At 41.9% G+C, this 22,284-nt stretch overlaps 2 protein-coding genes across 2 annotated transcripts; both read left to right on the top strand.

Moving 5' to 3' along the window:
* The first annotated feature begins 1,887 nt into the window (after nucleotides 1-1,887).
* Nucleotides 1,888-4,212, top strand: LOC116374163 (motile sperm domain-containing protein 2-like). The gene is made up of 6 exons (XM_031824337.1): nucleotides 1,888-2,058; nucleotides 2,248-2,338; nucleotides 2,428-2,524; nucleotides 2,685-2,814; nucleotides 2,964-3,066; nucleotides 3,333-4,212. Exons 1-6 carry the CDS (start codon nucleotides 1,907-1,909, stop codon nucleotides 3,342-3,344), a joined length of 585 nt encoding a protein of 194 aa, XP_031680197.1. The 5' UTR covers nucleotides 1,888-1,906; the 3' UTR covers nucleotides 3,345-4,212.
* Nucleotides 4,213-5,548: 1,336 nt separating this feature from the next.
* Nucleotides 5,549-21,960, top strand: LOC109890595 (26S proteasome non-ATPase regulatory subunit 14). The gene is made up of 11 exons (XM_020482537.2): nucleotides 5,549-5,686; nucleotides 6,452-6,501; nucleotides 8,344-8,415; nucleotides 8,523-8,642; nucleotides 8,764-8,834; nucleotides 9,080-9,230; nucleotides 20,340-20,447; nucleotides 20,561-20,635; nucleotides 20,939-21,064; nucleotides 21,601-21,663; nucleotides 21,778-21,960. Exons 2-11 carry the CDS (start codon nucleotides 6,454-6,456, stop codon nucleotides 21,874-21,876), a joined length of 933 nt encoding a protein of 310 aa, XP_020338126.1. The 5' UTR covers nucleotides 5,549-5,686; nucleotides 6,452-6,453; the 3' UTR covers nucleotides 21,877-21,960.
* Nucleotides 21,961-22,284: the final 324 nt, after the last annotated feature.

Here is a 22,284-nt window from a genome sequence, read left to right as displayed (position 1 = left end):
ACAGTGATCTTTGACATGTCCGAAGCGGGTCTAAGCTGCGTTGTAAGATGTCTGCTCTCCTCTCATTCCCCTCTAGCTGATTTGTTTTGTGGAACTTGGTATTAATGTCCAAACATTGTGTTAACAAGTCACAGAGTGGATCTTTACACACTAATGCTTGTCTTTGGTTTCCTTTTAAACTACCATTGGGAAGACACTAAGGTATACCTGAACTTTCCTCACCTATTCTATACTCATCCATGTTCTGTTATTTATTTTCCATATTATGTACTGTGCATGACAAGAAGAAACATGTGGTAGATGGCAAACTCTGAAATACTAGATGCTGACTATCAAATGTATTATACCATTTTTCTCTCTGAGTGGTTTCTTAGGAGCCTAAGACAGTATAAACAGTAGCATTGTCTGGAGTACATTGAGACAAAGTATTCTCCGTTGACCAATCTGGGTCATGCCTTAGCTTGGGGCTCAGAATATGTCAGGAGACATACAGTACAGCTATGTGCTTTCAAAACAAGTTTATCCTCACATGCCGGGTTGAAAGATGTATTGGCTTATTTGTTGAAAATATTTGAACAATAGGAATTCTCTCTTTTCTTTTCTCTTGTAGGACATGGATTTGATCAAATATATAATCAATTGCTTCCAGTTGTATTACCCTAGATTGTTCTGTAAGTATCCCTTTCTTCTGGTGGGCTTCCAACACAGGAGGCTGCTGAGGGGAGGACGGCTCATAGTAATGGCTGGAATGGAGTAAATGGAATGGTACCAAACGCATGGAAGCCATGGGTTCGATACCATTCCATCAATTCCCTTCCAGCCATTACTATGAGCTCGTCCTCCCCAATTAAGCTGCCACCAGCCGCCTGTGGCTTCCATCTGGTGCATTTGGTCCCATAGTGTAAAAGGACTCAGTGAACCCAATTGCATGCCTTTATTGCCTACAGAGGATGTAAAATGAATTGTGTTATTTATGTGTTCTATTTCATTTCAGACAAAATGCTCAAGTATGAGATGCCATGGATCATGAATGGGGAGTCACTTAAAGAAGGAAATGCTAAGCTTCCACTCAATGGCACTGCTGCAGTCAATACTACTAACTACCCCCCCCCCCCCCCCCCCATCTTCTATATATAGCGGCATTGAAAATAGTGAAGAACATGCTCAGTCAAGACGCCATCGACAAGCTGAGGTTTGTGTCCAAGAGTGACATCCAGAACTATGTTGATGGGGAGCATCTCCTGTCTTACATGGGAGGAACTGTGTGTAACTTACCACTCAATGGCCACAATAACCCCCATACATCCAAATATCTACTGAGCACATAAGCACATGCAGATGTTAAAACATCTGTGTATGCCCATTGGCTAACATGAAAACATGTGTGCCCGTTACTTTCAGTACAGTGCATATGATGCACAAGACAGACACATGACTGACATACATCCATGTTCTCATGTAAAGCTACTGTGTATGTGCACACACACGTACTTGCATGTATACAAACAACTCCATATGATGGTATCATACATACAGTACATAAACCAATACTATTTTGCATACACACACCTTGCCAGAATTCATCACCAGTACGTTATACTACATTGATAAATAATTGATGTAATACAAATGCATTGCATTTACTATGGAGTTCTTTTCAAATTTTCTCCCAGTACCCAATCAAATTCAGTTACCCGCCGTTGCCTGATGACGTCTTTCAGAACCCCATACCAGAGACTGGACAAGAGGATGACACAGAGTCAAAGGATGATGACCTGGAGGCCAAGGACACTCTGGTGCCAAGCTCTCCTACACAACCAGAAATGTTGTTCTTCGTTCCCCTTACGACACTCCTTGGTTTTAATACTGAGCATTGTTACACTTTCGAATCTCATAAGTGCATTGAATGATATCAACAACAGTAACATTAGTGTCTTTTATTTCTATTTGTCTGAGGCAGGTATACTTGGCACAGGATGGGGACAATGATGGCTCCATCAGATGGAAAGGATCCCGTAGGCCAACCATCACTTTCAAAGGCACCTTACTCTATATCAGGTTAGCTTTGGATTCTGTGTATTTCCCCTGATACACACAGTATAGTGTAAACACTTCCAAAACGTATTGAGTTACAGTTTCCAACCACAGACCTCACACTACCTTTCAAGGTTATGAGGCCACTGTTTACACTGAGGCTGCTAGACGGAGATGATATGTGACTCCCACACTCTCACTCTCTCTTTCCAGTCCTGATGATTTGTGCTTTGGCCACAGAGAGGGTGAGAAGAGATGTCTGATCATGCTTAGTACTGTCACCAAAAACCAAGTGGCCTTCAAGGTCAGTTCTCATGTTGCTCTTTTTAAGTGTGTGATTGCATCATTACAATGTACTCGTATGAGAGCACCCTTATTTGTGTTTTGCCGCAGGTGCGTACCACAGCCCCAGAGAAGTACAGGGTGAAGCCAAGCAGTAGCAGTTGTGGGGCGGGCGAGAGTATGGAAATCACTGTGTCCCTGCATGGAGGTACGACATATCGTAGCCCTAATTCTTCCATCTCCTCTGTCGCTATGTAATACAAACCCCTCATTCAGGTTTTGAGAAGGTCAAGGACTAGCCCATGTGGAATTGTTGCTGTCCCCTGACTGTTTGTGGTCAAATTCCGTCCTCTCTGATTGGCTCTTAGGGTTCCTGTGTTCTCCTCAGGATCGCTTCTTAATCATGGCTGCTGAGATGGAGCCACGTAGCGGTGGGGGGAGCGCAGACCTCGCCCAGTTCTGGAAGGGTGTCCCAAAGGCTAAAATAATGGAGCACAGGTAGCATCATCCATTGTACACACATAGAACACAACTCAAACCAGTTTTTATGAGTACTGGTTTGTTGACTGACACTAAAAGCAACAAGGCCTCGAGGACGCATGTGTAGGGACTGTTCACCAATGGTCTTCTACTTTCTTTACCTTCAGGCTGCGGTGTCGCATGCTGGAGGGCATCAAGTCGGCACTCAGCCCTTTGACTGACAGGTCTCACAAAATGGAGATCAATGGCTACCAAGACAAGCACACCATGGTGAGTTGTGACCTCAGGCGACAGACACTGACACACACACACACACACACACACACACGCACACACATCCTTATTATGCAAATGTATCAGTAGGACAATTTCATATCTTCAATCTATCAAGTCAATCTGAAGTCAGTCTGTGGTCTGAAAAAGGTCCGATACTTCACCTGGGTCGTGTTCCATATGGAAGAGAAAACTGTTTTCTTCCATTTGGTGCCAAATTAATATGCCCCGGTTGCTGTTGGTGCCCTCTGTTCCTCCCCCAGGTCTTTCAGTAGATGGCCAGCAGCTCCAGGCTGGAACAGAAGATGGACTGCTGCCTGTGGTGGCAGAAGCTCTTGACTGTACTGGTGACTGCACTGACGGCCTTGGGCTTCTCCGCCCTCTACATACAGTACACTGGGGAGTGGCCATTTTGAAACTTTCCTACAGTGGAGGAAGAAGACCAAAGACCAGTTACAGTTGAGTCAGGATGAAAGTGGATTTCTGATTGGAGCAGAAATATGAGGAACTACTCGCAATCCACTCTATGGCCTTTGGACACTGAATTTAATTATATTTCCACACTATCAGGTTGGAATAATACTGTGAAATTATGAAAGTAATAATAATGCCCTTTTAGTGTAAGAGCTGTTTGAGTGGGTGATGGCTAGAAGGGATCTAGCTTTTGTCTTGACTTTTCGTAGCAGGTTAGGAGAATTAGGTTATGGTTGGAAACTTTTTACATTAATTTGACAAAAGCTGGAGTCCTTCTCGCCATGACCGTTTTGATGGTATGGAGTTTTAGCCTGCCTGGTGACCATGTTTTCAGTTAAAATCACAGTAAGGTACTTAATTGTTACCCAGAAAACGATTTGATATTGAGATAAAAACAGCTGCATTGGACCTTTTCAACCATTCTTCTGAATTATGTCTAACTAGAACTATTTACTATGGGTTTATATGAATGCAAGACCATGGATATAATTTTATAGCCAACATGTCATCTTGGTGTTTTCACAGTGTAATTTACGTTGTTACATTACATTGTAACAGTGCTGTAGCATTTCCCCTCGATTCAGCTGAAGAAGCAGAACCAGCCAAATACCTACATGCACTCTATGAAATAAACACATTTATTGATTTGATTAAAAGATAATAACACTCACTCACTTCTCTCCCATTGTCACCAATGCAAAATAATTGTTCTGAGAACATTCTGAGATATTTACAGAAGTAATCAATGGGTTGTTGTTTTTTAAACCACCTGTCTGTCACTATGCACTCCACATCCAACTCACTTCAAGGGATTGGGAGTGACACGTTCATACATTTTTCTGAACGAAATAGGCAACGTTGTTTTTAATTGGTCTACTCTACTGCACAGTGTGTGGTTGGCATCTTTTGGCGGAGGACCCCCGCCTTGAGCAGATGGAGCCGGGGTGACCTTTCACCTCCGCTGATGTGACAGGCGTTCTGGAGGGAGGTGTAGATGGAGAGAGAAACAAACGTTCTCCTGCCAACACCTCCACTGATTAGCTGGGGACATGGCGGCTTGGTGATACACCTCAGACAAAGATAGACGATTTAATGGCTGACACGCATTCCGTGTGACAGATGTGGTCACAAGGTGTTTTTTTCTCTCACTGGTAGTTTGCTTGTGTAATTATCTTGACTGTTATTGTACTAATTGAGTGTGATTCACTATTTGACTCCCCCTTTGATGCTTAGGTACGGCCTTCCAAGAACAGATGTAGAGATCTACAGCAACTGGCACATTAGATAAAGTATGTGTGATTGTTAAGTGGTGATAGTATTGCCCCCATCTTCTATTTGTCATTGTTGACCATGGTTCTGTAGCTTAAACCATTTGCTTATACTTCTATTGGACACTTTGGAGACTAATGAGCTGTAATATCAGCTATTGGTCGGTCTTGGCTTGAAACCAAAGAACATGTTACACAACTGTTTTGTGATGTGTCCTCATTCTGTGTAGGCTATGTCTGCCTGCCACCCAAATGTTGGTTATACTAGAAATCCATAAAGAGAAGAGTATACGAGCCATTTTGGGGGTGTAGTAAGAAGCTAATTACAATGTGTCAAAACCCCAGGGATGGAAATGGGGGGACCAACAGTTATATATTGTGTGAGATGGGAAGCAGAACAAAAACAGCTTTTAGTCATTGCTCGACAAACAAGCTACAGATCTCAGGGGAATATAATCGTATGATTTGACAATTATAGCAGGCTGCACTAGGATGCCCACATTGGTAGCTAGGGACAATGGCAATAATACATTTTCCCAAAGGTTGGAACAGGTTTGTTAGCCTAGTTTGTATCACACTAATATTTGGTGCTTTGAGCATCAATTTGGGTCTGTATTAAATGCACAAACTGCTTTACGAGCTGGTGCAGTTTAAGGGACACGGAGTCAGCTGCATTCAGCTCCCCCTTGCTCCTAGAAAGCGACCTACAGCAGAATGTTGCGGAGGGTGGAAGTGGTCATCAAGGCGCCGGAAGTACCCAATGTTCCGACGAATTTGTTTTGAATGAGGAATTCTGGCTGATTCATTGTAGCAAGCTAGACTTCAATAGTTATCACACGCGAGGATTCTTTCCAACATTTTTACAGATTGAATAGGTAAGATCGCACTCCCACAAATGTTTAGATCACTACCCTAGCAGAAAATAATCCACGCTGAAGAAGTTGCTATCTAGTTAGTTCGGGTTTTCGACTCTCGTGCAACGAAAGAGCTAACGTTAGCTAGCTAACTGTCGCTAACGTTACCGCTAGCAAGCGAGCTAAGGCAGTTTATCTGGTTAACGTTAGCAAACTTAGTCAAACATGTTGGATAGTTGACAGGGACCACTGTTTATTAAGAATGTGATGTTATACCGTGTTTTAACATTTGTTTTATTTGTTCTGGTGGATAACATTAACATTAGACAGCTAGATGATTAGCTAACTACCTATAATATGTAGCTAACGCTAACTAACGACGTTGACAGTTAGCGTTAGCTACATATTGTAGGTAGTTACGGTTATCTGTCATTAACATTAAATTGTCTCATCACAAATTCTTGAATCTAGTTATATAACAGGCAGGAAAAATAACTAGATGGTACTGTCTGAAAGCAGACGTTCCAGATTAATCAGGAAAATCAGCTACCTACCTGTGAAACAGATGGGTTTGTCACAAAATCATATTGTCTGAGAGCTAACGTTACCTGTCAAACTACGCCATCATGTCATTCTATCCTGCTCTTTTTACTGCCTTTTGGTGAAATATATTAACAACTATTTTGTAGTTTACTATCTAACAACAATGCATATTGTTTAGAAAGTAATCGGGTTGAAGATGATAAATAGGGTTGACATTCATTGCTGTTTTTTTCCCCTCAACAGAAATGGATAGGCTGCTGAGGCTTGGAGGAGGAATGCCTGGACTGGGTCAGGTGTGTTTTCAGCCATGACTTATCTCGCACCCTGTCGCTATGAATGCCTTTAGACCTTCTCTCATTAATTCAATAATGAATCAGAGCTCTAATATAGCTCTAATATTGGGCTATATCTATCCTAGCCTCACTACAACACCTATCTTATTCCTGATCACCAAACAGGGAGTGATGCTGACTTGAGATGGGTGGAATAGGCAGAAGCGACTACAAGTGAAAAGTGAGAGGCTGTAGCCAGGGTAGACCTTGTTGTTCTTATCCACAGACTGAAAAGGACCTGGCACAGCTTAGCAGTCTTAAATATTGTAAGTATTAGACTGTTATGTAGTCTATAGCCCACAAAATCATGTTAAGAGTTAGTTATAAAAATGTCCAACTTATATACATTTTTTTATTTAACCTTTATTTAACTAGGCAAGTCAGTTGAGATCAAATTCTTATTTACAATGACTGCTTACCCAGGCCAAACTTGGATGACGCTGGGCCAATTGTGCGTCGCCCTATGGGACTCACAATCACGACCGGATGTGATAGTCTGGATTCGAACCAGGGGCTGTAGTGATGCCTCTTGCACTGAGATGCAGAGCCTTAGACCACTGCGCCACTCGGGAGCCAATTGCCTCACTCAATAACCTCTGCAAAGTTGAATAGTTTTCCTAGCTATAGCCTATTAGCTCTACACATTATTTTTGGATAGTGAGAATAGATTGTCAAGGCATTCTGTTCAATATGTATTAACAAATTCTAAGTAGCCTAATCGAAAGTAAAAATGATGGTGTAGGCTGACTAACCACTGCAGTGTCTCCCTTGCACTATTATCGAGCATGCTTTGTTGGAACATGTTTTTAGAGTAGTGTAGCCCTGCCCAATCAAAAGAGCCCGGGGCGCTCTTTGGTGAGAGAAATAAAAAGAGCCCACTTTGTTGTGTTCGCAGTGGCCAAGCCTTGCAAGGCGAGGCCAATGAGGAGCTTGCTCCCGACTGGCGTTGAATTTGCCAATTAACACCTCCAGTAAGTGGCTGCCTTGGCACCCTACAGAGGTGTTAAAAATAGGGGGGTGTCTTCTTTTAACCCCTTCCTCTCTGACATGCAGGGTTTCAGATCACTGTTTAAATTACAAAATTACTTTCAGGATATTGAACATACACTGAGTGTACAAAACATTAGGAACACATGCTCTTTCCATGACCGACTGACCAAGTGAAAGCTATGATCCCTAAATGATGTGACTTGCTAAATCCAATTAAATCAGTGTAGATGAAGGGGAGGAGACGGGTTAAAGAAGGATTTTGAAGCCTTGAGACAATTGAGACATGGATTGTGGATGTGTGCCATTGAGGGTGAATGGGCAAGACAAAAGATTTAAGTGCTTTTGAATGGGGTATGGTAGTAGGTGCCAGATACACTAGTTTGAGTGTGTCAAGAACTGCAATGCTGCTGGGTTTTTCACTGGCTAGTGGGCTAATGTCAATTTGAAGGTGGTGTTTATTGTTAACAAAAATATGTTCCAGGTAGACAAAACGATATGACGTAGAAGCATAAAGTAAACAGCATAGTTGGTAAATTTCTGCAACAACTAAGAGCGTTGAAGCACGAGGCTCAACTTCCCCGTGGACGTGCGCAGACACTGTGACAGAGCGAAGTCTTGCATCTCACTCCTCTCAATATCTGCGGTGCCACTCGTGGCAACATCATTTCGCTGAGTCTCCCTTTAAACAATGATCATCAGTTTGTCAGTAATATAATACTAATATATCATAAACTGCAGTGAAGCTGTATTTTGTCATCCTTAACCAGCTCTGTGTGATAAACTATAGCCTAAAAGCTGTTATTTTCCCCTCAGGGCCCACCTACAGACGCCCCCGCCGTAGACACTGCAGAGCAGGTGTACATCTCCTCACTGGCACTGCTCAAGGTAAGAAGGAAATAAACAGTAGTTGCCATTTATAATTTACACCAACTCGTTACATGTGTGTCCATGGCAGTCGTCTATGTCTCACCATGTATTTCCATCTCCTTCAGATGCTGAAGCACGGGCGTGCTGGTGTGCCCATGGAGGTCATGGGTTTGATGCTGGGCGAGTTTGTGGACGACTACACTGTGCGAGTGATTGACGTGTTCGCCATGCCGCAGTCAGGAACTGTACGTTTTCCCAGTCATTTCCCCTAACAGACCTCGCAGGACAATGTTGAGTAACTCTATAGTTATGCATGTGACGTTTTCTCCACCGGTGTTTGCGTAATAGCACTTCTCTCTCCAATAGGGTGTCAGTGTGGAGGCCGTGGACCCCGTCTTCCAAGCTAAAATGTTGGATATGCTTAAGCAGACTGGCAGGTAAATGCATATGGACTTATTAATACAAAAATGATTAGTTAGTACGCCACTCGATTTGGCATAGCATCTCCAGGACAAAGTCACACACATGCTCTACACTCCAGGATACACTTAAAAACAGAGAAATATCATTTGTAACAATAAAACAAAGAAATGTGTAAAATAGACACAAAGAAAGGCATCTGTGCAGTAATAGTGTTGAACTAAAATAATTGAGGTGGTTGTGTGGTGGCTCCTCCAACTAGACCAGAGATGGTGGTGGGCTGGTACCACAGTCACCCCGGGTTTGGCTGCTGGCTGTCCGGCGTTGACATCAACACCCAGCAGAGTTTCGAAGCCCTGTCGGAGAGAGCCGTGGCCGTGGTGGTGGACCCCATCCAGAGCGTCAAAGGAAAGGTATGTCCAACAACCACAGGCATGCAAACTCGTCACATTTCAACGATATTCTACGTTTTGCAACCTGGCTGCAAAATAATGCTGTGATTATAGTTGATAAGAAGGATGTATGTTTCAATAGTGCAAATAACAACTTTCTGTGTAATAAATGTTAGCTAGCTACATTAGCATCTAAGTTGGCAAGCTAGCATTACCACACGCTTGCCTCGGCTAACTTTGCGTTGCTCGGGCTTACTTCACTTTACTGTCTGTGTGTAACAACCTACTGGAGCACGTATATTAAAAAATATATATATATTTTTTTCACCTTTTACAACTGCGACCTGGTCAAGATGAAGCAAAGCAGTGCGACACAAACAACAACACAGAGTTACACATGGACTAAACAAATGTGCAGTCAATAACAAAATAGAAAAGTCTATATACAGTGTGTGCAAATGTAGTAAGATTAGGGAGGTAAGGCAATAAATAGGCCGTAGTGGCGAATTAATTACAATTTAGCAATTAAACACGAGTGATGAATGTGCAAGTAGAGATGCTGGGTACAAAAGAACAATATGGGGATGAGGCAATTGGATGGGCTATTTACAGATGGGCGATGTACAGGTGCAATGATCTGTGAGCTGCTCTGACAGCTGATGCTTAAAGTTAGTGAGGGACATATGAGTCTCCAGCTTCAGTGATTTTTATTTTTTTTTGCAATTCGTTCCAGTCATTGGCAGCAGAGAACTGGAAGGAAAGGCGGCAAAAAGATGAATTGGCTTTGGGGGTAACCAGTGAAATATACCTGCTAGAGCACGTGCTACGGGTGGGTGCTGCTTTGGTGACCAGTGAGCTGAGATAAGGCGGGGCTTTACCTAACAAATACTTATAGATGACCTAGAGCCAGTGGTGGGTAGTATATACAGGTCACAGTGGTGGGTAGTATATGGGGCTTTGGTGACTAAACAGATGGCACTGTGATATACTACATCCAATTTGCTGAGTAGAGTGTTGGAGGCTATTTTGTAAATGACATAGCTGAAGTCGAGGATCAGTAGGATAGTCAGTTTGACCAGGGTATGTTTGGCAGCATGAGAGAAGGATTAGAGATGCTTAATGTGAGTCTGGAAGGAGAGTTTACAGTCTAACCAGACCCCTAGGTATTTGTAGGTGTCCACATATTCTAAGTTAGAACCATGCAGAGTAGTGATGCTGGGTGGGTGGGCGGGCAGGTGTGGGCATCCAGGTTGAGGAGCATGCGTTTAGTTTTACTTGCATTCAAGAGCAGTTGGAGGCCATGGAAGGAGAGTTGTATGGCATTGAAACACGTCTGGAGTTTAGTTAACACAGTGTCCAAAGAAGGGCCAGAAGTATACAGAATGGTGTCGTCTGTGTTAAGGTAGGTGGATCAGAGAATCACCAAGTAGCAAGAGCGACATCATTGATGTATTCAGAGAAAAGAGTCGGCCTGAGAATTGAACCCTGTGGCACCCCCATAGAGACTGCCAGAGGTCCGGACAACAAGCCCTCCGATTTGACACACTGAACTCTGTCTGAGAAGAAGTTGGTGAACCAGACGAGGCAGTCATTTGAGAAACCAAGGCTGTTGAGTCTGCCCATAAGAATGTGGTGATTGACAGAGTCGAAAGCCTTGGCCAGGTGGATGAATACGGCTGCACAGTAATGTCTCTTATCGATAGTGGTTATGATATCGTTTAGTACCTTGAGCGTGGCTGAGGTGCACTCATGACCAGCTCGGAAACCAGATTGCATAGCGGAGAAGGTACCATGGGATTCGAAATGGGCGGCGATCTGTTTGTTTACTTGGCTTTCGAAGGCCTTAGAAAGGCAGGGTAGGATAGATTGATATAGGTCTGTAACAGTTTGGGTCTAGAGTGTCTGTCTCCCCCTTTTTGAAGAGGGGGGATGACTGCAGCAGCTTTCCAATCTTTGGGGATCTCAGACGACTCGAGGTTGAACAGGTTAGTAATAGGGGTTGCAACAATTGCGGCGGATCATTTTAGAGAGGGTCCAGATTGTCTAGCCCAGTTGATTTGTAGGGGTCCAGATTTTGCCGCTCTTTCAGAACATCAGCTATCTGCATTTGGGGGAAGGCTTCGGCGAGTTGCTGTGGGGGGTGCAGAGCTCTTGACCGGGGTAGGGGTAGCCAGGTGGAAAGCATGGCCAGCCGTAGATAAATGCTTATTGAAATTCTCAATTATCGTGGATTTATCGGTGGTGACAGTGTTTCCTAGTCTCGGTGCAGTGGGCAGCTGGGAGGAGGTGCTCTTATTCTCCATGGACTTTACAGTGTGGCAGAACCTTTTTGAGTTTGTGCTACAGAATGTAATTTTCTGTTTGAAAAAGCTAGCCTTCGCTTTCCTAACTGCCTGTGTATATTGGTTCCTAACTTCCTGAAAAGTTGCATTTTGCGGGGGCTATTTAATGCTAATGCAGTCCGCCACAGGATGTTTTTCTGCTGGTCAAGGGCAGTCAGGTCTGGAGTGAACCAAGGGCTATATCTGTTCCTGGTTCTACTGTTCTACTTTTAAAGAATAACCAGGCATCCTCTACTGACAAAATTAGGTCAATATCCTTCCTGGAACTGGAACTTGAAAATATTGTTCATACAAATGTTCCTTACAAAAGACTTAAAACTGAAGCAATTTCGATTACCAGGAACTTCTCTTGGGTAGCAGCAAATGTTTGTTCACTTCAGGTTAATAAATATATATATATATATATATATATATATACGCATGCATACATATACACATGCATACATATACACATACCTATATCGACATACATACTTTTTTAAAGAATATACCTTTTATTATTATTCCCCGCAAACCCTACCACCGATCCCCCAATTGGAGTAAACTAAAACACTTCTGCTTCTACCTTCACTTTATACATCTTATACACATTTTAGACACAGTCTACCTTACAATAGTTATATTTAGTTTGTTTTTAGTCTTTCCTCTATTTCTGATGTCCATCCAGTTTGATTTCTATTTGTAACTGTGCTATTTCACAAAAGTTCTGAACCTATATACATTTTACAGACCCCGTATGTTTTACATTGTTTATCAAATCAAATGTATTTATATAGCCCTTCGTACATCAGCTGATATCTCAATGTGCTGTACAGAAACCCAGCCTAAAACCCCAAACAGCAAGCAATGCAGGTGTAGAAGCACGGTGGCTAGGAAAAACTCCCTAGAAAGGCCAAAACCTAGGAAGAAACCTAGAGAGGAACCAGGCTATGTGGGGTGGCCAGTCCTCTTCTGGCTGTGCCGTGTGGAGAATATAACAGAACATGGCCAAGATGTTCAAATGTTCATAAATGACCAGCATGGTCGAATAATAATAAGGCAGAACAGTTGAAACTGGAGCAGCAGCACGGCCAGGTGGACTGGGGACAGCAAGGAGTCATCATGTCAGGTAGTCCTGGGGCATGGTCCTAGGGCTCAGGTCCTCCGAGAGATAGAAAGAAAGAGGGAAGGAGAGAATTAGAGAACGCACACTTAGATTCACACAGGACACCGACTAGGACAGGAGAAGTACTCCAGATATAACAAACTGACCCTTGCCCCCCGACACATAAACTACTGCAGCATAAATACTGGAGGCTGAGACAGGAGGGGTCAGTTTATCTTGTTATTAGTCTCACCCTTCAGCTTTACTCAACCCCCCCCCCTCCCCATCTATCTCTCAACACCACCCACTTCGGATCTCGACCCATCATATATTTTTCAACTGTGCTGTGATGCCTCACAAAATAATTGAACCTTTCTATTCTCATATATTCCACAGATTGTAAACCAAAAACAAACATCTTTGCTCAAATAATTATTATATTATTGATTGATTGACTATGGCTTTTCAAATCACCCAGTATTGCTATCTGTAGCGTTAGTTCTAGGCCAATGTTGCAATTCTTCAGCCAATCCTGGACCAGTGACCAAAAATGAGCTACATATGGACAATACCAAAATAAATGATCTAATGACTCTGCCTCCTCACAGCAGAATCTGCAGAGCTGGGAAGATTGTATCCCCCATATATATAACATTCTATTAGTTGCAAGAATTTTGTATAGTAATTTAAATTAAAACATTTGAAGTTATGAATCCGGCGTTGTTTTGCGTATCAATTCATAAACCATGTGCCATGGAATGGGTACATCGAAAATCTCTCCCCAATTATTTTGCAATTTAGCTGTCAGCTTTTTGGTCCTTAAATGAAATTGGTGTATGTTTTCATTTATCACACCTTTCTTTAACCATTTATGTTCTTTAATACAGGGCCGACATACAAGTTCCTTACTTTTTTCCCTTTCTACTTGTAATTTGGGGGTAGAGCAGACATTTCCATATGTCTGTGTTAGCTGCATGTGTGACATAACTCCATCAGTCCTATTTATGATATCATTCACTAAATTGATATCTTTTTTAAACATTTCTTAGAAAAATAGTTTTTTAAAATAAATTATTAGTAGTAGTATTTAACCACGATATTTTTGTATTATTTGTTCTGTCTTTTCAGGTGGATTAAACTGAAATTGCAACCAACTTTCTATGGCTTGTTTAAAAAACAAAGATATTTTGGAGATTATATCCTTTTCAAACAACTGAAAGTGGGCAGGTGTAATCTGAATAAAGTGGACAAGGCCCTTCTTGAACAGGATGAGACATTCGTACCAATTTACTAGAGAACCAGTTTGGATTTAAGTACAACTTTTGTATGACTGATGCCTTTAGTGAGAGGTCTAATGCTTTAATATTTAATCATTTCTGCCCTCCAAATTCATATTTGTTTATTAAATATTTATTAAATTTTAATTTTATTTGGCTTGCCATTCCAAATAAAATGGAATATTTTTTTGTTCATATAATTTAAAAAGCATGTCACTAGGTGTAGGCAAAACCATAAGCAAATAGGTCAACTGTGATATAACTAAAGAGTTAATCAGGGTGATTTTCCCACATATAGACAGGTATTTTCCTTTCCATGGTAACAAGATCTTATCTATTTTTGCTAACTTTCTATAAAAATGTATTTGTGTGAGATCATTTCTTTCTTTAGGGATTTGCATACCGAGTATGTCCACATCTCCGTCAGACCATTTAATTAGTCAACTCCATGGTAATGTAAAATGTAAATTTTTTGGGTGATCCAATACGTAGTACACTTATCATAATTTGGTTTTAATCCAGAGAGGATAGAAAAAGTATCTAGATCCTCTGAGGCCGTGGAGAGATTCTAATTGTGGTTTTAAAACCTTAGTTTTAAAGCCACGGATTTCTAATCCCTTAATATTATTGTTTGATCTAATCTTAGCAGCTAACATTTCGATGGCAATAATAAATAGATATGCCGATAGTGGACAACCTTGTTTTACTCCTCTAGATAGTTTAAAACTTTCTGAGATGAAGACATTTACTATTTTACACCTAGGGTTACTATACATACCTTTTTAACCCATTTTATAAGAGATTCCCCAAAATTGAAATATTCTAGGTATTTATATATAAACTCCAGTTGTACTTTATCAAAAGCCTTTTCAAAATCAGCTATGAGAACCAGGCCTGGTGTCCCCGATATTTCATAGTATTCTATTGTTTCCCGTACTTGTCTTATACACTGCTCAAAAAAAGAAAGGGAACACTAAAATAACACATCCTAAATCTGAATGAATGAAATATTCTTATGAAATACTTTTTTCTTTACATAGTTGAATGTGCTGACAACAAAATCACACACAAATGATCAATGGAAATCAAATGTATCAACCCATGGAGGTCTGGATTTGGAGTCACACTCAAAATTAAAGTGGAAAACCACACTACAGGCTGATCCAACTTTGATGTAATGTCCTTAAAACAAGTCAAAATGAGGCTCAGTAGTGTGTGTGGCCTCCACGTGCCTGTATGACCTCCCTACAACACCTGGGCATGCTCCTGATGAGGTGGCAGATGGTCTCCTGAGGGATCTCCTCCCAGACCTGGACTAAAGCATCCGCCAACTCCTGGACAGTCTGTGGTGCAACGCCACGTTGCATGTTGGTGGATAGAGCGAGACATGATGTGCTCAATTGGATTCAGGTCTGGGGAACGGGCGGGCCAGTCCATAGCATCAATGCCTTCCTCTTGCAGGAACTGCTGACACACTCCACCCACATGAGGTCTAGCATTGTCTTGCATTAGGAGGAACCCAGGGCCAACCGCACCAGCATATAGTCTCACAAGGGGTCTGAGGATCTCGGTACCTAATTGCAGTCAGGCTACCTCTGGCGAGCACATGGAGGGCTGTGCGGCTCCCCAAATAAATGCCACCCCACACCATGACTGCCAAACCGGTCATGCTGGAGGATGTTGCAGGCAGCAGAACGTTCTCCACGGCGTCTCCAGACTCTGTCACATGTGCTCAGTGTGAACCTGCTTTCATCTGTGAAGAGCACAAGGCGCCAGTGGCGAATTTGCCAATCTTGGTGTTCTCTGGCAAATGCCAAACGTCCTGCACGGTGTTGGGCTGTAAGCACAACCCCCACCTGTGGACGTCGGGCCCTCATACCACCCTCATGGAGTCTGTTTCTGACTGTTTGAGCAGACACATGCACATTTGTGGCCTGCTGGAGGTCATTTTGCAGGGCTCTGGCAGTGCTCCTCCTGCTCCTCCTTGCACAAAGGCGGCGGTAGCGGTCCTGCTGCTGGGTTGTTGCCCTCCTACGGCCTCCTCCACATCTCCTGATGTACTGGCCTGTCTCCTGGTAGCGCCTCCATGCTCTGGACACTACGCTGACAGACACAGCAAACCTTCTTGCCACATCTCGCATTGATGTGCCTGAACCACTTGTGTGGGTTGTAGACTCCGTCTCATGCTACCACTAGAGTGAAAGCACCGCCAGCAATCAAAAGTGATCAAAACATCAGCCATGAAGCATTGGAACTGAGAAGTGGTCTGTGGTCACCACCTGCAGAACCACTCCTTTATTGTGGGTGTCTTGCTAATTGCCTATAATTTTCACCCAGCTGTTGTCTTCCATTTGCACAACAGCATGTGAAATGTATTGTCAATCAGTGTTGCTTCCTAAGTGGACAGTTTGATTTCACAGAAGTGTGATTGACTTGGAGTTACATTGTGTTGTTTAATTGTTCCCTTCATTTTTTTGAGCAGTGTGTTATCTCCAATGTATCGTCCATGTACAAAACCTGTCTGATTAGGATGAATAATATCTGACAATACTTTTTAAATTCTATGCGCCAAGCATTTTGCTAGGATTTTTGCATCACAACACTGAAGTGTAAGAGGTCTCCAATTTCTTAAATGGACTGGATCTTTATATATACCACTTGGGTCCTGTTTCAGTAATAATGATATCAGACCTTCTTGTTGAGTGTCTGATAATCTACCATTTATATAGGAGTGGTTAAAACAAGCCAATAATGGTCCTTTGAGTATACCAAAAAAGTTTTGTGTACTTCCACTGGTATGCCATTTAGCCCTGGTGTTTTCCCATCCCTAAAGGCCCCAATTGCCTCAAGCAGTTCCTCCTCTGTAATTTGGACTTCACATGAGTCTTTCTGTACAGATGTTAATTTTACATTATTATTAGGAAAAACATCCATACAATTAGTTTCAGTTAGTGGAGATGGAGGAGACTGAAATGAAAACATATTCTTTAAGTACTTTACTTCCTCTTTCAAAATATCATTTGGTGAATCATGTGTGACTCCATCATTTGTAACAAGTTGTAATACATTTTTTTTGGTAACATTTCTATATTGAAGATTGAAAAAGAATTTGGTGCCTTTTTCCCCATAATCCATCCAGTTCGCTTTAATTTTTATAATATATTACACTGGATCTTTCTTGAATAAGTTCCTCCATTTATTTTTGTTTTTCCTCTAACTTATTCTGTAACTCTATGGTACTGTTTTTATTGCTATCTAATTTCCTTTGTTAATATGGACTCTTTTGATCTAAATTGCTTTTGTTTTATAGATGAGTACTGAATTGCATTGCCTCTAAAGGCACATTTAAAAGTGTCCCATACAGTAAGGGGATCTGCTGTTATGTCTGAAAGTCTGTTATAAATTCTTCTGTCCTAGTTCTAAACAATTCATCATCTAAAAGGCATTGATTAAATTTCCAATGACCTCGCCCACGTGGAAATTCTGTAAGAGTAATATATATGCCAATTATGTGATGATCCGACCTCATTCTATCCCCTATCAACACTTTAAGACATTTGGTGCCAGAGAGAATGGTATAAGAACGGAGTCAAGACGACTAGCTTGATTAAGCCTCCGCCATGTATATCTCACTAGGTCAGGGTATTTAAGTCTCCATATATCCACTAATTCCAATATATCCATGACATTCATGATTTCCTTAAGTGCCTGAGGGTGATAGTTTGTAGTGTGATTTCCTTTCCGGTCCATAGAGGTATTTAAGACCGTATTAAAATCTCCCACCATAATAATAGAGTCTAGTGTTGCTTGTAGAGTTGATAGATTCTTATATATATTTTCAAAGAAGCTTGGATCATCATTATTTGGACCGTATAGGTTAATAAGCCATATCTGTTTATTGTCCAGTAACATATTTAAAATAATCCATCTACCTTGATAATCTGTTTGGACAGATTATCCAGGCCAGCTTTGATTTACAACCTGCTAGCAATATTTTTTGGACTACCAAGAAATGTATTGGTGAATATGAATAATCCATTGAACTGCATCCATCTATTCTGCCAATAATGCCTTACTGTATGCCATGGAATTCTGAGTCAAATATAACCTATTTTTAAAACCTCTTATAAAGTTGGTTTTGAAGCATAAACTGGGAATTTTATATTTTTCATATTATGGTTGTCTGTTTCATATCTGCAAAGTAGTTCAAACACTGTCAGTTTCACTTTAAATTCTGTTTGGTACCTAACATTTGTGTCTGTGTGTGTGTGTGTGTGTGTGTGAGAGAGAGAGAGAGGTGTGAGTGTAGGCTGTGTGTGTAAAGTTGTCTGACGAGTAGGCTAAAGATGGTTTCATATAGGCCTAGAGTGTTTTCCCCTTACTGCCACAATGGAAATAAATGCAGATCATTATGCAGTTGTATTCCTTACTGCATTCCTCCTGCCCGATCACAGGTAGGCCTTTGGGTATGAACAAATCAGCTATTTTCTGCAGTAGCCTTTTCTATCATACAGTAAAAAAGTGTGAAGCGAAAATCAATGTGTTGTATTGAGTAGAGGTGCTGCACAAAAATCTGATAGTCACACGTATAGAAAATGGGAACAGGCGTTTATACAGATTTCTTTTCACGTGTTTCTGCGCAAAAAAGATTTCTCACCTTTTTTGGGCCTTCATCAGTTTGCATCCCTGAACCACCATGATTTATTCAGCAATATTCTAATTTAATTTGTATGCAAATTGTGTGACAGGTTGACTTTCTCGTGGCTGCAAACTTCAATCAATCCAATAATAAAATCAAGTGATTGATTGGGTGGAAACTCAAATCGTTAGAGATTTTAGCTAACAGCGTTCTGCCCGTGTAGCCATCTAAGGTTGTTTACTCTTACATCTCCTGGGATTGAGATGTCTTCATCTAGAACTGATCATACACCCCCATCCCCACCACCCTCCTTTCCTTATTATGTTTCTTTCTCTCTCTTCCACCCTCACGGGCCCCATATGGCACTTCCTCCATCTCCTCCTGCCTCTGTGCTCCGGGGAGCTGTCTATTATCACCTCCACGGAGCTGTCTGTGGGTGTGAGAGCCAATTCCATCTCAATGTGTGATCTCCGCTCAGAGGAGAGTGCACCACTAGAAATGAAAGTTAGCTCTCCAATGTTTTACATTAGAAATGGTTTCTAAGCACAGGCAATCTCATAAAGATATTTAATTAGATTGCTATTAGGAGTAGTGTGTTGACCGAGGGGATGGTTTAAACCTTTTTAGTCTTAATAATATTTTGCCACCCAAGCGTGAGAGAATATTAAAATATATACATTACATTTTTACATTTCTACAAATACCAGGGCACATTTGCTAATCCTCGTTTTTAAATATTTGTGTTTTTAGCAGGTTCCACCCCTCTGCCTTAGAGGAAAGGGTGTCTCCCGGCCAAGTCTTGCTGGTGAAAGATGAAGCCTACTCTTGATATGCTCAGAACATGGCAGTGTCCTGCTTCCCTGTCACGTTCACTGTCTCTCGTCACTCTGTCCGCCACTCGGAATATTGTTGTACACAATGCATTACGGTCCATTGAATGAGCAGCCAATATAACCACATAGATGGAACATAACAATAATGCCAGTCGTTTCATGGCGCTCGGGCACCTTTCCTTCGTGTGACCCATTTTCTCACAAGACACGATAACCTAGGGTTCATTTGGAGCGATGCAGGTAATAAAAGTCGAGTACTTAATCTTTGGCTAATGCAGCCAAGACCAGTGAGAGAAAAGAGCTAAATGTGTTTTCATACACTAATTTCCTATGCTTTGTAGTAAAACGATTTCGTAGTGATTTATGGACGCAGGTCTCAGGGTGACATCTACTAAACAAGGCATGAGTAAGTCAGGACCGCCATAAACCCATCATCCTCATCAATGTTTTAACATGAATGTAACCATGAGCTACTCATCTGTCATGCTTTCACACATAACCGCAGTTGGCAGAGCCTCTCATAGCATGGTGGCATATCTTTGCCTTGCTGTGACTATGCAATGTCTACTCACCTGGAAGGATGCAACTTAGGGCCTAGTAATAGGATGTGATTAGGGACATGTACGGCACTCAGGCAGAGCCGTGGTTTTGGTGTCGTTTACACACATCTGGAGTGACAGCCTGGTTACAGCAGTTAGTGAACATCAGATCAGGGACGGTACCATCTCTCTCCGTCCCCGGTCATCTACTCTCCCTTTCACAGTATTCTCACACACTAACGTTACCCTCATGGCTTAGATCCAAAGCACAGTGTTGTACTTACTTGGCATTCTTTCAATTTTTGGGGGTTATTTATTTTATTTTTCTGCTCAGGAATTTAAATGGAATTGACACGGACACCGTTCCTCTACTCTCTGTGAGATAACACGTGGTTCCTTTTTGTTATTTCGGGCAGGTTGTTATCGATGCGTTCCGGCTGATCAATGCCAACATGATGGTTCTGGGACACGAGCCCAGGCAAACCACCTCCAACCTGGGGCATCTGAACAAGCCCTCCATCCAGGTAAGACCATGGAGACGTTGACCAGCACGCATCTGAACACCTCGGTGTTGTTAACATGCATGTGAATGTAGAGTTTCTGTTCTTATTTCAATCATCTGTTGTCCTCCTCCAAGGCTCTGATCCATGGACTGAACAGGCATTACTACTCCATCACCATCAACTACAGGAAAAATGAACTCGAGCAAAAGGTGTGAAGAGTTTCTGAAACTCTACTATACATGTCAAAATTACATATTTTTTAAGGGGAGTATAGAATATCAGAAAAAGATGAGGACTGTTGACTGTCGTAGTTGAATGAGTTAGTTATAATTACACCGCTGAGAGTGACATTTCATAATATGCCTACCGTATGTACTCCTGCCTGAATGACAGGTGATGTCATCTTCTGTGCGACCGTTAAACATATGTACACGGTGCCTCTATCCTCTCTTGGTTGCATGTGCCACATTAACATATGATCCTTGAGTTACTTTTGATCCTTGACCTCCCAGATGCTGTTGAACCTGCACAAGAAGAGCTGGATGGAGGGCCTGACCCTGCAGGACTACAGCGAGCACTGCAAGCTCAACGAGAACATCGTCAAGGAGATGCTGGAGCTGGCCAAGAACTACAACAAGGTGAGCAGGCAGGGATCAGAAGGGGAAAGTGGGAGGGCCTGGAAGTATTTTTAGACCAGGGGTCAGCGTGGGCAAACTGCATGAGTTCTCCCAGGTGGTGTTCATTAGTATTCAAATAGAATAAAATGGACTGAAACAGGGAGTGTCTACGTGGACTTGTCCAATCAGAAACACTCCTTTTCAAGATATAGGCATGGTATATGGGGGTGTAGTGAGATACCTGATGGGTTGGACGATTCTATTCTCATCTCTCGCCTTGAAAAAGCGTAAACTAAAAACGTGGAAATCAATCAATGCACCATCAGTAACAAAGGAAAATTGAAAGATTTATTATTTAAATATTGAAAGTGAGCGGTCTGGCCAGGTGTGATGCAACTGATGTTTGTATGATTGTATGTTTCTTATAAGGTCAAATAAAACACACTTTTTCATATTCTGTTGCAAAATGTTTCTTTCTTTACATGCCATAATGAACAAGACCCAGCTTTAAATGTTAATGTCTGAGTGAGAATCAATGTCCCCGTGTTCTACCCCAGGCGGTCGAAGAAGAGGATAAGATGACCCCTGAGCAGCTGGCCATCAAGAATGTCGGAAAGCAGGTATCCGTCCTCGCTGTAACCTGAATACTACATCTGTTTTGCGATCATCATAAATGCCCATGGATAATCTTTGCAACGACCTTCCTTAACCTGTTAACTGCGTTCGTCTCGCAGGATCCCAAGAGGCACCTGGAGGAGCACGTCGACGTCCTGATGACGTCCAACATTGTTCAGTGCCTAGCCGCCATGTTGGATACTGTGGTCTTTCAGTGAAGCCTCCCCTCCCCCAGCATTTAACTGTTCATATTCTAACTCTTTGTTTTGTTTTATAAAAAATAAATGTGTATGAAAGGTGGACCGTGGACTTGTATCCATAATATACAGAACAACAGCATGGGTGACGTGTTGCGGTTCGACTGGTTGGTCTCAGATGGGTCTGAGAGAAAGTTTTGGTCTGTATATACACAGAATGGCTGCATATGAAATGGCACACTAATCCTTATGTAGTTCCCTGGGTCCTGGTCAAATGTATTGCATGTGCAGTTGAAGTGGGAAGTTTACATACACTTAGGTTGGAGTCATTAAAACCTGTTTTTCAACCACTCCACATTTCTTGTTAACAAACTGTTTTGGCAAGTCGGTTAGGACATCGGCTTTGTGCATGACACAAGTAATTTTTTC

The sequence above is a fragment of the Oncorhynchus kisutch genome, linkage group LG5 (assembly GCF_002021735.2).
Source record: "Oncorhynchus kisutch isolate 150728-3 linkage group LG5, Okis_V2, whole genome shotgun sequence".
In the NCBI taxonomy this organism is placed as follows: Eukaryota; Metazoa; Chordata; class Actinopteri; order Salmoniformes; family Salmonidae; genus Oncorhynchus; species Oncorhynchus kisutch.
Note: the sequence above shows the minus strand (reverse complement) of the source record. Positions and strands in the feature narration are given on the sequence as shown.